Source organism: Stegodyphus dumicola, chromosome 2 (genome assembly GCF_044657685.1).
Source record: "Stegodyphus dumicola isolate Sdum_Otavi_A_Nest chromosome 2, ASM4465768v1".
Lineage (NCBI taxonomy): Eukaryota > Metazoa > Arthropoda > Arachnida > Araneae > Eresidae > Stegodyphus > Stegodyphus dumicola.
The window spans coordinates 63,577,590-63,591,116 of record NC_140769.1 but is presented as its reverse complement, the minus strand read 5'-3'; the positions used below and the strand labels follow the sequence as shown (position 1 = coordinate 63,591,116).

At 32.7% G+C, this 13,527-nt stretch overlaps 1 protein-coding gene across 11 annotated transcripts in view; it reads left to right on the top strand.

Moving 5' to 3' along the window:
* The window catches only part of LOC118206113 (putative inorganic phosphate cotransporter), a 161,926-nt gene that overhangs the window by 100,269 nt on the left and 48,130 nt on the right, over positions 1-13,527 (top strand). For all 11 annotated transcript variants that reach the window (XM_085810718.1, XM_085810712.1, XM_085810719.1 and 8 more), the window contains 2 exons: positions 1,774-1,973; positions 10,899-11,144. In XM_085810718.1, coding sequence (XP_085666844.1) covers positions 1,774-1,973; positions 10,899-11,144 — 446 coding nt within the window. The remainder of the gene's footprint in view (positions 1-1,773; positions 1,974-10,898; positions 11,145-13,527) is intronic.

Sequence of the window (13,527 nt, the reverse complement as noted above, 5' to 3'; positions counted from 1 at the left end):
GACTATCATAAATTCAGATAGTTGGAATAACTGATCAGTTCTCTTACATGCAATAGTAACTAACATTCTAATTCATATTTTTTTGAAGCATCATATGTCAAAATTAGATTACCAAATTAACATAATAAACAATTATTTTGATTAGTATAGAACATTAAATTAGCTATTTAAAATAGATCTCACATAAACTAATGTAGGAAATTACAATTAACAGAATTACGCATTTTACAAACACAAATGTATTTAAAGTCTCTTTACGGCACAATGCATTTTTACTATTATCAAATTAGAAATACACTTCTACCAGTTATGAAAGATGAATTAAAATTACTCCCACTTGACAAATATCTACAATGATACACATAAAAATATAAGATAATTAACAGTTGGACTTCCGGAATCATCATCACAGGGAGCTCCTACTTCTACGACTCCCTCCGTTGTAGCTCCGGAATAGTCTTTCTAAATTAGTCAATAGGACTCCGTTGTAACTCCGGAAATAGTCTTTCGCCAAATTCATACACTATACCAGACAGATGACATCTTTCAGAAAACATAAAGGAAGAATCCGGAATAACAATAATTTTGAAGGTAGATGAATGGAAGACAGATGAATGGAGAAACCGAAGTGAAAACAGGAACCGGAAGACAGAAAAAGACGCAATAATGAGGTGTTGATATCGATACGAGGTCACAATGATGAATTCCTCATCCCACGACAGAAAAGCTCGCTGTAAAGCTGCCTTTAACTACGTGGTGCCACGGCAAGGAAACGCCCATTCCTTTTTTCCCACAAACAACCAATTTCAGGGAACGTCCGTTTTCCATGGGAACAGCCACTTTGGGAAAGTCTGTTTTTCGAGTTCGGAAGAGATTAATGGGAGATTCGGGTGAAAAGGGAAAATCTGCGGTAATCTGGGTAAAGTGCTCTTTACATCCCGCACTAAATTTTTAATCATCTTGCAGTAAAATGCTTCTTCACCTTCGGCAGAAAAGAAAAAACGCAACGCGCAGCAAGACGAGCTGGCCCCAGAATCTATTTGTCAGACAACTCCAAAAACTCAAATCTCACTTACTTAAACATCCGTACAAGCTTCGAAGAAAACTCTGTTTTTTCAACCACTAAATTCTACAGGCTGAAAAATTACGCATAAAATTAAACTTGACCAACCCGAGAATTTCCCTTTTTATTTGATTGTTTATATTTCCCTTCGATAAATAGAAATAGAGATACTGCACAAAGACCTCAGCTGAAACCAGTGAATCACCCAATGCGTCAAAAACAAACTTCGACCCCAGCTAACACATGGAGAACAACAAAGATGAGAATCACTGCTATCCTTAAACGAAGAAATTTACAGACGCCCTTCCGTACGGAAGAAACCATTTATTCAACACTTGCAGCATTCACAAAGAAAAGCGAAGCAAAACACCAATTAAATCTTCTTTTACAACCCAGTAAACAAAACCCTGCATCGTGGAGAAAAGCAGCTCTCTGTTATCGTAAATGCTATTCACGATCAGTTGGGGAACATCAAAGACGCCCGTTTCCATCCATATGTTCCAAAAAAAACGCTTCCTGTCATTGGTATAACGTCTGAACACTGAAAAATAAATACGACTAAAGATTTAAACTGTTAAAAAATGTATATCCACTACAGTCTAAGATTCTTGTTCACTTATGACCGTAACATTACTTCTTTAATTACTATGTAAATGATATGCCACTGTCATTGCAGTATTCATTAATTTGAATGATCATTCTGTATTTAGGTTTCATTCCAAAGAGGTTTATTCTCTGCATTGTTGGAATCTTAGCAGTGACTTTAGCTATTTCACTGAATGCAAATCTCAGTATCGCAATTATCTCTATGGTTGACAGAAGAAACGAATCATCTGCTAATGTAATAGCGTCGAATGAATGCAAGTCAGAAGAAAATATAAACGTTAGTTGGAATGATGTGCAATTAAAAGTAAGTAATTCCGAAAAAACTACTTTGTACCTGAACAAGAGGGCAAAATTTTACGGGGTGATCTTAGAACGCAGCTATACAAGCAATATTCGTCATACGAGTAGAATGTATAATCGAAACGCAGACGGTGAGAAGTTAAAATTTAGTTTTTCACTGAAACATTTAATGGATTAAGAATGAGAGGATATACTTCAGAAAACATTTTATAAACAGGAACGTAATTGATGTACATGTTTAAAGAAATTGCTCAAAAGACCTTCCGCTAGCTGTAATGCAGGCTTCATACTTGCGCCATAGAGACTGAGGTACATTTGCGAAGACACCAGGCATATCGCCGGCAACAACGGCGAACCTGACGACTAGATCGCTGTTGCAATTATAGCTAGATCGCTATACACAAGAGATCCGGTAATCTTCGAGACCGAGCTACGGGACCACGTCCAATCCATCGCCCTGAAAATTTCGTCGTTCGTATAACCAGTCATAGTCTCGGCAGTCTACGGTAGAAAATACCGTTTGGTGCGAGGACCGATCCTTTTTATACTGTTTATAATGCCACCTAGCAGCTCGCCGTTTTCGTTCCGTTCAGACTTTATATGACGAATATTGCTCGTATAGCTGCTTTCTATCTAAAGTTTTGCCCTTATTTAGATTCACCCTGTATTTAAAATGTGAATTATAATTTTGTGTTTTAGTCATAAAAAGTAAAGTTTGAAGTAAAAAAAAAATTTCATGAAATTTGCGCAACTGTGGGAAGTATTTAAAGGAAGTAGGGTAGGGTATTCTGCAAATGTAAAAAACAAAATTTTTTCTGCAGAATACGTAAATAAATTCGACTATGTAAGATTTCTTCGTCTTAAATAAATTGATTGGACTTATAAAACTGAATGCAGTAAAAGTCGAAGGTTATCTGTTCTAGAAGAGAGGACATTGTAAATGAAACTAGCTAGCGTTGTCGTTATAGACGAGAAAACTTTCATGCAAGTCCATGAAGCACATTCAGCCTTCTGAAACTGAAACATTTAACCTTAAATTATTTTCGTACAAACCTTTGCAAAACGTTATAGTATGAGACTATATGCCTGTACGAGTCAACGACTTAACACGTAATAATCATACTTAAAATATAATAGTTAAAATTTAAAAGTTAAAATATAAAAGAACTTCAATAATACCTGAATTAAAACTTTATTTAAATTTTAAAACTTTATTTAACTTAAAGAAATTGCGTTTGCTACATCAAATGTACAATTAGAACAGTGCATTAATACAACAAATCAGATTATTTGATATGAATACCTGGAGCTATTTTATAGCGTGGCAAAACAAATTATGACTTAATACTTTGCAAACCTAAGCAGGCACTAAGCATGTGAAGCAGTATAATTTCATTCAATCCATTAAACTATACAATTATTAGTTGCCATTAAAGCTCGCTAAATATTTATATGGATCTTTAAACTCTTTCTTCTGCGAGCAGTTAACGTCTTCTTAAGTAAAGTTTTATGCATACAAAGCCAGAGAGATTGGGCAGAGCAGAAACTTTAAATGATGGCTTAAGAACTTTTACAATAAAAACTGGTCTTATCCACACGACCTTTCATTGGTCATCATGAGTCATGTTTATAAGACTTTTAAAATGGCTTTCAAGAGAAGGATTTTATACTTTGTTGATTTTTGACATGTCTATTAACATCAAAAAATTTTAAATAATCAGTTTTTTTTATACTTAAAATTTTAAACAATCGAGGTTTTCATGTTTTTAAGCTTTAAACAGTAATTTGAAATCTGCTTACTAACAACTGAATTAAACACATTTGCTGTTTATACAAGTGTTTTACTTCAAGATGAACAAGTTACTTTTACTTTGGAGATTGTTCGTAATACGGAACTGTCCTTGTTATACGACATGACCTTTTATATCGTAAAAGACGAAATCTTTGAAGGTTTTAAATAAATGATTTTATTTAAAGCATGAAAATGAAGTTTACGTATATGTCCCAAAGATGAGCACTAGAAATCAGTATTCAGAATCCATATCAGTAAGAGAATATAGAATATTTTATGTCAGGGGTGGCCAAACTTTAAGAAGATAGAAGCCGGGTTCTAGACTTATAGCGTTTCAAAAATAATGATAAGAATTTAAATATAAAGAGACTTTTGAAGAAAATTAATGAGAATTTCGGATTTTATATGTGATTAACATGGTTATATATAAATATGAATACGTACATCTTATATCTCATGCTTTGTATTTAGAAAAGTTAAGTCTCAAGAAAATATAAATTTGTAACTCTTATAATATGCAACTGAGTCTTCTTCCTTCAGGTAGAGAAACCAAATATTTCTTCTGATTTCCTTATCACCCTCTGTATATAATAATTATTATTTGAGTTTAGTAGATATAAACTGAAATCGGAAACATATGCACTAGTTTACAATTATGTAAAAAACTATTTTAGTGAATTATAAATCATCATTTAAAAGAAATCGAGTGTTTATTTCTTTTTTTTTTTTTCTTCAACTCAGGCAGTCTTTTAGAAGAGATTGAGTTAAATGATACAGTTCAATGCTCATTGCAGAAAATCTGTTATTAGAGAAAGGAAATTTATTCAAAATTAAGCTATTAACTTTTCTAGGCTTTAGCATAAAAATTAATTTTGCTTTTCCACACAATTAGCATGAGGATCAACATACCGAGGTCATTCAAATATTTGGATCTTAACCTAAGAAATCGTTCAACATGTACTATTTTTTTACATTATCAAAACTTTGCAATGACTACTTTTGCTGGCGCTCAATGTAGAAGAATTCACTAAAAAAGGACATGATTGCAATTGCAATGGTAACTAAATCATCAGTATCACTCATGACGTGATACGCTATTTCATTGTGGCATTCAGCGAAATCTGCCATAATTTTTAAGTAATCAGTGCATTGTGCATCACTGGTATTTCTCGAAAAGGTATCGAATCATTTGGGTAATTCTGGACATAGATAATTATTGCTAATAAATCTCCCACTTCATGCTGGGTTATATAAACTCTTCATCGAGCACATATTCCAGCTATCTACCAGACGAACTCTTCAGCCATAATATGAATTAATAATAAATGCAGCCATAATTGAATTTTGAACTGTTTCTCAAATACATGGTATATCAAAACTAATGGTATAGAAAAAAAATCGAATGTGTACACCACATGACTTCCTTGTACGGAATATTAAATTATACGCAATTTTCCTGCGTTTCATTGAAACTTATTGAATTAATAGTGAATGAATTTTGAATTAAATCTACTTCATCGATAGCGCATAAACCACACTAGAATAAATGCACTCCTTAAAGTTCACTGTATTTATTTACCATAGCGACATTTCGGCGTTAAGTTCAATTAACAACATTACATCTCATTCATTTTATAACTCAGAAGATTCATTTTATAACTCATCTTATTCATTTTATATCATCTGAAGAATTACCACATGTTCTATTCAAATACTAAAATAAATCTAAAACTATGCAATGGTAACCAAAAATTAGGCTTAGCTGCACTTTAGAAACTTTTAAATTGTTTATAATTCCACAATTATTACATGCAGGTTAACTAAAGGTATAAAAACCTTAACCGGAAAATAAGAACAACACAATTCAATCATTTTTAAAGCAAAAAATGCACTTTACAAACACATAACAATAAAAAAACTGAGCTCACTGAGCCGAGTAACAGAGTGCATATATATATATATATACATATATTTATATACATTTGGGCGGCCGATTGCAAACAAAAAGGAAGATGCAGATCTATATGTTGTACCAGTCCCGCATACCAAATTTCGCAAATACGCAAAAAGTCCTGAGGCTACTCGTTTTTGAGTTATGCGAGATACATACATACCTACATAGGTACAGACGCCACGAAAAAAATCTCTTCTGAATCCATTTTAAATTAGTTTTATAATTCGTTTGAGATAAAAGAGTTTTTTATTCTGTCCTTATGTAATATACACGCAAAAACATCGTTAAATTGCATTCGATAGCGGTCAAAATGACATTTTCGTTGAAATATGATACCCGAAAGTTTTCGCGATTACAATACTTACTTTTTACTTCGTACAAGGAAGTAAAAAACATACTTGTAACTACTATAATGAGCTTATTTCACAAATACAAACATAACATATTTCTGTGACATGCACACATATTCATTAAGGAGGTTTTCTGTGACTCGGCAGACGACTGCAGGCTAGTTTAGTTCCTGACTTCTTGTCGAACAGGTGTACGGATCCACTCTATTCGAACTATTAACTATTGGGCCTATAAAGATGGTTAAATGACTTGCGGTCTTGTCTTAAATTTCTAAGTAAAATAACTCTGAAAAGAAGTTAAAATACACACTTTCTTATTTTATTTTTAGCTCAACCGAACATAACCTGTGCATAGAAAATAAATATGAAATAGAGTTTGAAATGTGAGGCATGTGAGGATTAGGAAATAAAAAATCAGACTTAAAAATTTAAACTCCAGCAAAATTTCGCATTGCGTGATAAGTGCATTATTGCATGCACAGTAATTAGGCAGTGTGAGTTATTGTACAATATTCCATTGGGCTACTAAGTTTTTGTGAAGGATGTGTCAAACGTACATGATGATCGAAAATTAGAATGGCAAAAAATATCCCTAGATTAAGCAGTAATGCTGGCATCAGAGCCTGGGCAGTCAGTGCAGCTGTAGTGAGCGGCAGTGCTAAGGGACGAAAATCTTTAGAAATACTGGGCAGAAAAAAGGCTATTCCCGGCTCTACCCTAGTGCGATATTTGTGTCAAGTTAGAAAGAAAGCCATCAAACAGTGTAAGAGAAAATATCAAAAGCGATTTTACTGACTAAAACTGAAATTATTGTAAATCCAGTGATTCTCCCCGCTATCCCAAATATTTCATCTTGCACAACCATTGATGAAATAAATTACGATCTCTGCTTATGATTACCAAAAAATTATTACTAAAGATAGAATTTCGTGTAGGAAAAGAATTTATTGTAGCATATCACTGTCAGTGATTACGAAAACTGAGAAGGAATTGCATAAAAATTCTTCCCGACTTGCTTAGAAATGGGGAATTAACTCTGAAGGACGTTTTGAATACTCAGGCTGAAAGAGGCCTACGTGGACTGCAGGCCGAAAGAGCAGTTACTGAAGCCATTTCAAGGACTAAATAAAAGTAGTATCCTACAGCGAACAATACATCTTCCAAGTGGATCATAACTTTTGGGAACAATGGGATCACACGAAATGTAAGCAGAAACTACCTGAAATAAAATTAACTTCAGAGAAAAAATATTAGAGAGCGATAAACTTCGTATTTGTATATTTTGTGCTATTCTGGTGATCCATTACTTGCTCAAAAAGTAACATGATCGAAATAGTAGCTTTCCCAGAAATGGAAGAATTTGTAATTTTATTTATTACAACAATTCTGACAATAAGTCTGCGGTGGGCAGTTTGAAATTGATTCAATTATTGCATACATAATATAAGAAATTAAATTAGCGAATAATAAAGAAATGCGTCATTTATTTCTAATATATTCTATTTCTATTCTATTTTCTTGAGAGATTAAACCATTATTTATTGATAAAAGCCGTATTTCAGAGTGAAAAGGGCCGCAAGTAGCTTGCGAGCCGCAGTTAAGGTGTCGGAGAGATACAGTTTGGCCATGCCTATTACATGTAATTAGTAACAGAATATATAATTATAGTCCTTTGAACATGTTTAGGAATCTTTAACTCAGTCATTGCATTATTCTTTATATGAATCTTTTCAGACTTCAATTTCCAAGTCATAAATTTGCCAGTCTGTTAACGAAAGGCTGTAATTATTCATTAGGCATAATTAACACATTTAATTGTGTTTTAATATGACCAGGCTATCAGATCCATAGTACGAAACTTATCTTTCTCTTTTTACTGACAAATATCCTCATGCTTTTTTTTTTTCTAATACGACTACTGTTCTGTGCCGTTTCCATGCCGTGCGATATTTGCCAAGTATTCGAATGACTCAGCATCATACAGCTGTCACGAATAGTTTTAGAATTTCACCTTTTCGTCCGTAAAAGACCTTCCTCCCTTTTTTCAACACTTGAATCATGCTGATTTCTTAAGATGATTTTCATTTTCATCTTCCCTCTCTTGAATTGGATCTTCTTCGTTAAATGCATCCATAATTGCTTCGTCGTGTGACGTCTACTTCTTAGTGGTTTCATTGTGAGTGTTTCAATCCTCGTTTTGTAGCCTCCATTTTCAAATCTTTGTATACGAGAAATCACTTCAGTGATGTCTAATGTTATTATCACTACACTGGAAAACCTACTTTTCTTACGATAACATTATTCAAAATCATCTTTAACCTAACCTGTAGCAAAACAGTGCATTTCGGAAATGAATGATTTCCTTGAAATAATTAAATGACTGAGAAAGAACAAATAAAGGGACGCTTGTTGCCTATGATACTTACTATTTTGTTTCTTTCTTATGGAAGCTACAAGAATAATCCTTTCACAAACAATCAAGACTTATTATATTTCCTACCTCATAATCCCAACTTCTCATGTTCTGTAACGTTTTATAAAAATCCTGTCAATTTATATGGAGAAATTAAAAATACTGGTTACTTCAGCTACTTCGAAACTGAATAAGCTCTATATATTTCTTTGCTCTGTTAGCTTGGAATATTATCTCTCTAAGAAGTACTTCACAAATTGTTGAGCTCGAAGAGCATCTATTAAGTTATTAATTCAGTAAGAGTTACCTCTTACCGAAACTCTTACTCTTACAGATCAGAAACATATTATTAGAAATTATTTTTATATTAATTAAACATTTCTCTAGTCTAGGATCGACTTTCTAATAAATCGATATTATACTGAAAGCTCTGTAAGTCAAAAAACGCATTTGACACTCTTTATATATCGAATAATGTAGATTAGCGTAGTTTGCCTTATATTTGCTCAAAAGACTTACCTAATTAATCTACACAGTGGTGAAACTTGTTAATATGAAACCTGTTTTATAATTTTTATGTTGAATATTATACCACTTTTAGTATAATATTTAAGGACATTGCAAAAGTACTTACGATATCATTTATTTTAATGGAAACAAATATTGGTATTCTCCGTTATAATGTTATATACCAGAAAGTATATATGCAGCCATAAAGAATATTCGTAGCATTGAATTTAAATTAATTAAAGGATATCGAGAATACACAAAATTGTAAATTTAATTTTTTTTTTCTATTGAAGCTTAGAATTTGCGAGAAGGCACTAGCACATAGTTAATGGTATAGCTTGACTTTGGTATCGTTAGGAAGATATCAATTTTTAAATGAATAAGCTATTTTTGAATTTTTTTTATGCATTTCTCTATAACAAATGGTCCATCTTATATCTGTCTGTATACAAACAACTCTGCGAATGTAAAAGCTCCAGACATCACATATTGCTATTTAAGGCCAGATGGTTATAATTGAAAAGAAAATGTTGATGAGAAATTGACAAAAATATAGAGTTCAATATATAATTCTCAATGTAAAATAGTAATAACAAAGACTACAGAGATAAAACGTGTAGTATTTTTAATGCACTGAAAAGGGGATTCATTATGCCAAATGACAAAATATTATCATCACATCAATACAGAACTGTTTATTATCTCTCGATTCAAATAATCCAATGTTATCATAATACATGAACATTAGATTCGCACTGGAATTGAAACATATAATTTTCTATAATAATAACATTATCCAAATAACTGATAACAAGCCGTAATGATTTCTGAAATCTAACCTTAAAATTGCGCAAATGTATCTTTGTCGTTTCCCTTGATCTTGTTGTAATTCCGTCCTGGACAGAGTCAGGAATTCATCAGTGCACCTCGTTGCATAGGTTTGAAGAATTCCACATTCAAGCAGAAAGGAACCTAACTCCTTTAAATGTTCTCTGGGGTTCCAGATAGTTACACGACGTGTTGCCTCGTCTTGATCTTCTAGTGAAGTAATACTGGAAACAGATGATGATTTAAAAGAAACTTCTTTATTAGATCTTCAGCCTAACAATTTACACAGCTAGTGTAATAAGAGAAGACTCCGCTGCTTGCGGTAACTGCGGAACACAAAGTTAAAGTAAAACGTGAGTATTTAAAATATGATATATTCAGAAGGCAAAATACGCTTATAAATTTTGTCTCAAGACTTACGGAAGCAAACACGGCTAGCAAAGGATAAAGCCGATTCAAGTAAATTTAGAAGCTGAGCGAAAACGGAATTGAGACGGCCAGCGGTCACTGACAAAAGTTCTAAATTCAAGAACTCTATTCTTATACACATTATTTAATTTGCTTTTTGGTACAAGCCGACAAAAACAAAAGGGAAAGTAAAGGTAAAATGATATGATGAATGGTTAATAAACAGGAACTCCTACGGAGTGACCGCAGTGGAAAAAATCATAAACTGGGAGTTCTGAAAATTGTGCTAGTCATGGGATTTCGATGTATGCTAACATAATGAAAAGGGAAGTCAGTCTTGAATGAATGATCTTAATGTGTAATGTCCTAAATAGCTTGAAATCGAACAGGGGCTTACCGTGTCTTTTTCTTTTACTTCTTTACATTACACAGCAGTGCATCACTAGAACACAGTGGTCACAAAAAATTGTGTATATTGTTAACGAGAAATGGCATACTTTACACCTTTTCTTTATGCAATCAATGTGTATCATAGGATTCTTATTGTTTTACTTATTTCCATTCCTTATAATGGTGACTTTTGTCGGTCTCTATATTTCTTGTGTTTTTATCTTTTAAATGTATAATCAGTTTCATTCTTTATAATCTTTTTTGAAATTATGATTTCCTTCTAGCCCTTAGAACATCATGGTGATTTACAGTGGAGCGCAGAAACGGAAGGCTATGCTTTGAGTTCACTCTACTACGGACAGCTACTTGGGTTCATTCCTGGAGGTCGTATGGCAGAAGTCTACGGAGGCAAGAAGACTCTTATATTTGCTTTAGCCTTTGCATCGTTGCTCACTGCTGCATTACCCTGGATGGCCCGTGCTTCTGCATATGCATTCTTTGCAGGCAGATTTGTAATAGGAATTATGACGGTGAGTTACAAAGTTTGTGTTTTTACTTATTGTTCCGTTTTAAGCGAATTTCCTGTTGCTTGATGTTTTTAAGGTCAAGTTCATTTTCTTCAACACATAGAATGTTAAAATCGAAAAAAAAGGAAACATCAGATGCTAAAATGCCATGCAATGTATTCATATCCTCTTCCGCAAAAGTCTTCACTTTAATTTTAAAATAAAAAGGAAGGGTTCCCATTGATATTATGTAATTTTAGTTCATATGATGAAAATGGTTCTGTCTGATTTTGGAAACAAAATAAGGGGGGGGGACTTAGATTGAAAATTTTATTTTTAGGCAATTTGCGCATTATATTTAAAATATATATAGACTTTATAATGAAACAAAGACTCGCTAGTTGAGGAAATTGAATAATACTTTATTTTAAAAATAGGGAAATTTCCTTACCCTTTGTCCACTTACAATATTTTGCAAATTATGATTTAAATTCAATGGTCTAACATTTATCAGTTAAAACATTTGTTCAGAATATCTCATCGAGGAGGAGACTGCCAAGATACACACAAAATATGACTGATTTTACAATTACAAAAAAGAGAGAAAAACAATTACTTGCATCCATGCCTTCTTTGGGATTCGAGCCAGAGATTCTTAGGGATTCGAGACATTCATTTCTTTTTTGATGTATTTTCATTTCCCCTCTGTATGAAAAAAAAAAGGACACACAAACGAAAAAAAGTTAAAATATCGCTCAAGAATGAAATTCTAACAGCTTCTCACTAGAGTTAGTACTAGTACTCCAAAATGTCGTTTTTGCTTCTTTTACTTCTGCTTTTCAATTCAATTCTGTTTTCTAATTTTTTTTCCAAGTTTGGAAAACAGAATTTGACTGCACATCTTTGCCTGAGTTAAAGATCACTCAAATAAATCATAGTAAAAAGAAAACTATGTGGTAGTACTTTGCTGCGTGAAACTACCTGATTTCTTAATGTGACTTTGCACCATTTACACTTCTACAGTTCCTATCCAATAGCAAAAGCGAGTGATTGCATCATACAAAAAGGAAAGGAATTTGTGTTTCTTTTCCATGGTTCGCAATTATAAATTATTAATCTATTTTATTTCACAGCTGTTACTATTGTCATCGAGGCATTTTCGAATCTTAATTTTTTATTTATTTATTTATATTTGTTAATAATCTTAATTTTTTATTTATTTATTTATATTTGTGTTAAAGTAATACGTCGGATACGATTATTACTCTGCAAAATTTATGAATAATAGTTTGATGAGATTGATGTTGTTGGAGGTATCTTGAAAATACTGCATCGATTGTAGCTGGTCCCCTAGTTGTTTCATTAGGACTGTTATTAACTTATAGCAGAATTGGTACTGAAACCATCACCAACACTCACTAGAACGTTTTCTAAATCCTTGCCGACCATTAACTGTCTATGCTAAGAATATTCTTTGGAGTAAATGTTATCTCGAACAGCGGTAATAGGGGGCATATAAATTACTACCAATATAACTTGCAAATTAACTTCAACTAAACTGCGCAGAACATATTTCCTCGATTGGTGATAAATACTTTCTATTTCAATGTTGATGATATAGTATCGCATTTACAGTATTCTTGAAGTTTTTACAATTAGCTACTCCAGCGGCTGTGATCTCCGAATGCTTAAATTTATCAATAGAATTAAAATTTCGAACATCTCTACTGTGTTCATTATTAAGCAAAGTTTAAGAAAGCAATAAAATATTAGATCTTTGAAGAACAGAGTTTATAAGTCCTCTAAGCTTTGGCCCTTAAAAACTTTGGCAATTCAGAAATGTTATTGATAATTCTTTCTCATTGGAACGTTTATCCTTGTGATTTATGGATTATTAAGGTGCAAGCAGAGAGAGAGAGATAAATAGAAAATGATTCCTATAGTAGCAATATGTGTATTATTGTTGTGCTGATATCTTTTGTTCTATTGCAAATGGTTCATTTAGTAACAGTTGTTTTATTATTGTTTTGTTGATGTCTTTTGTTGTAATGAAATTACATACAGATGATATATTATTTTCCCGCATGTACATAGCAACTCTCGTTTCAATTTGGTTTCAAAAGCGCGAAAACTCTAGTCACACGCGACTGACTTAGTTTATTAAACTTTCCTACAACACAATTATCAAAAACTTTAAAAACAGCGATATCAGTTTTATTCGAAACAAACGTTTTTCTTCTTGTACGAAGTAAAAAGGAAGTATTGTAATCACGAAAAATTTCGGGTTTCATATTTCAACGAAAATATCCATTTCGACCGCTATCGAATGCAATTTAACGATGTTTTTGAGTGACATCTGTTCGTAAGGACAGAATAAAGGACTCTTTTTCCCCAAACGAATTATAAA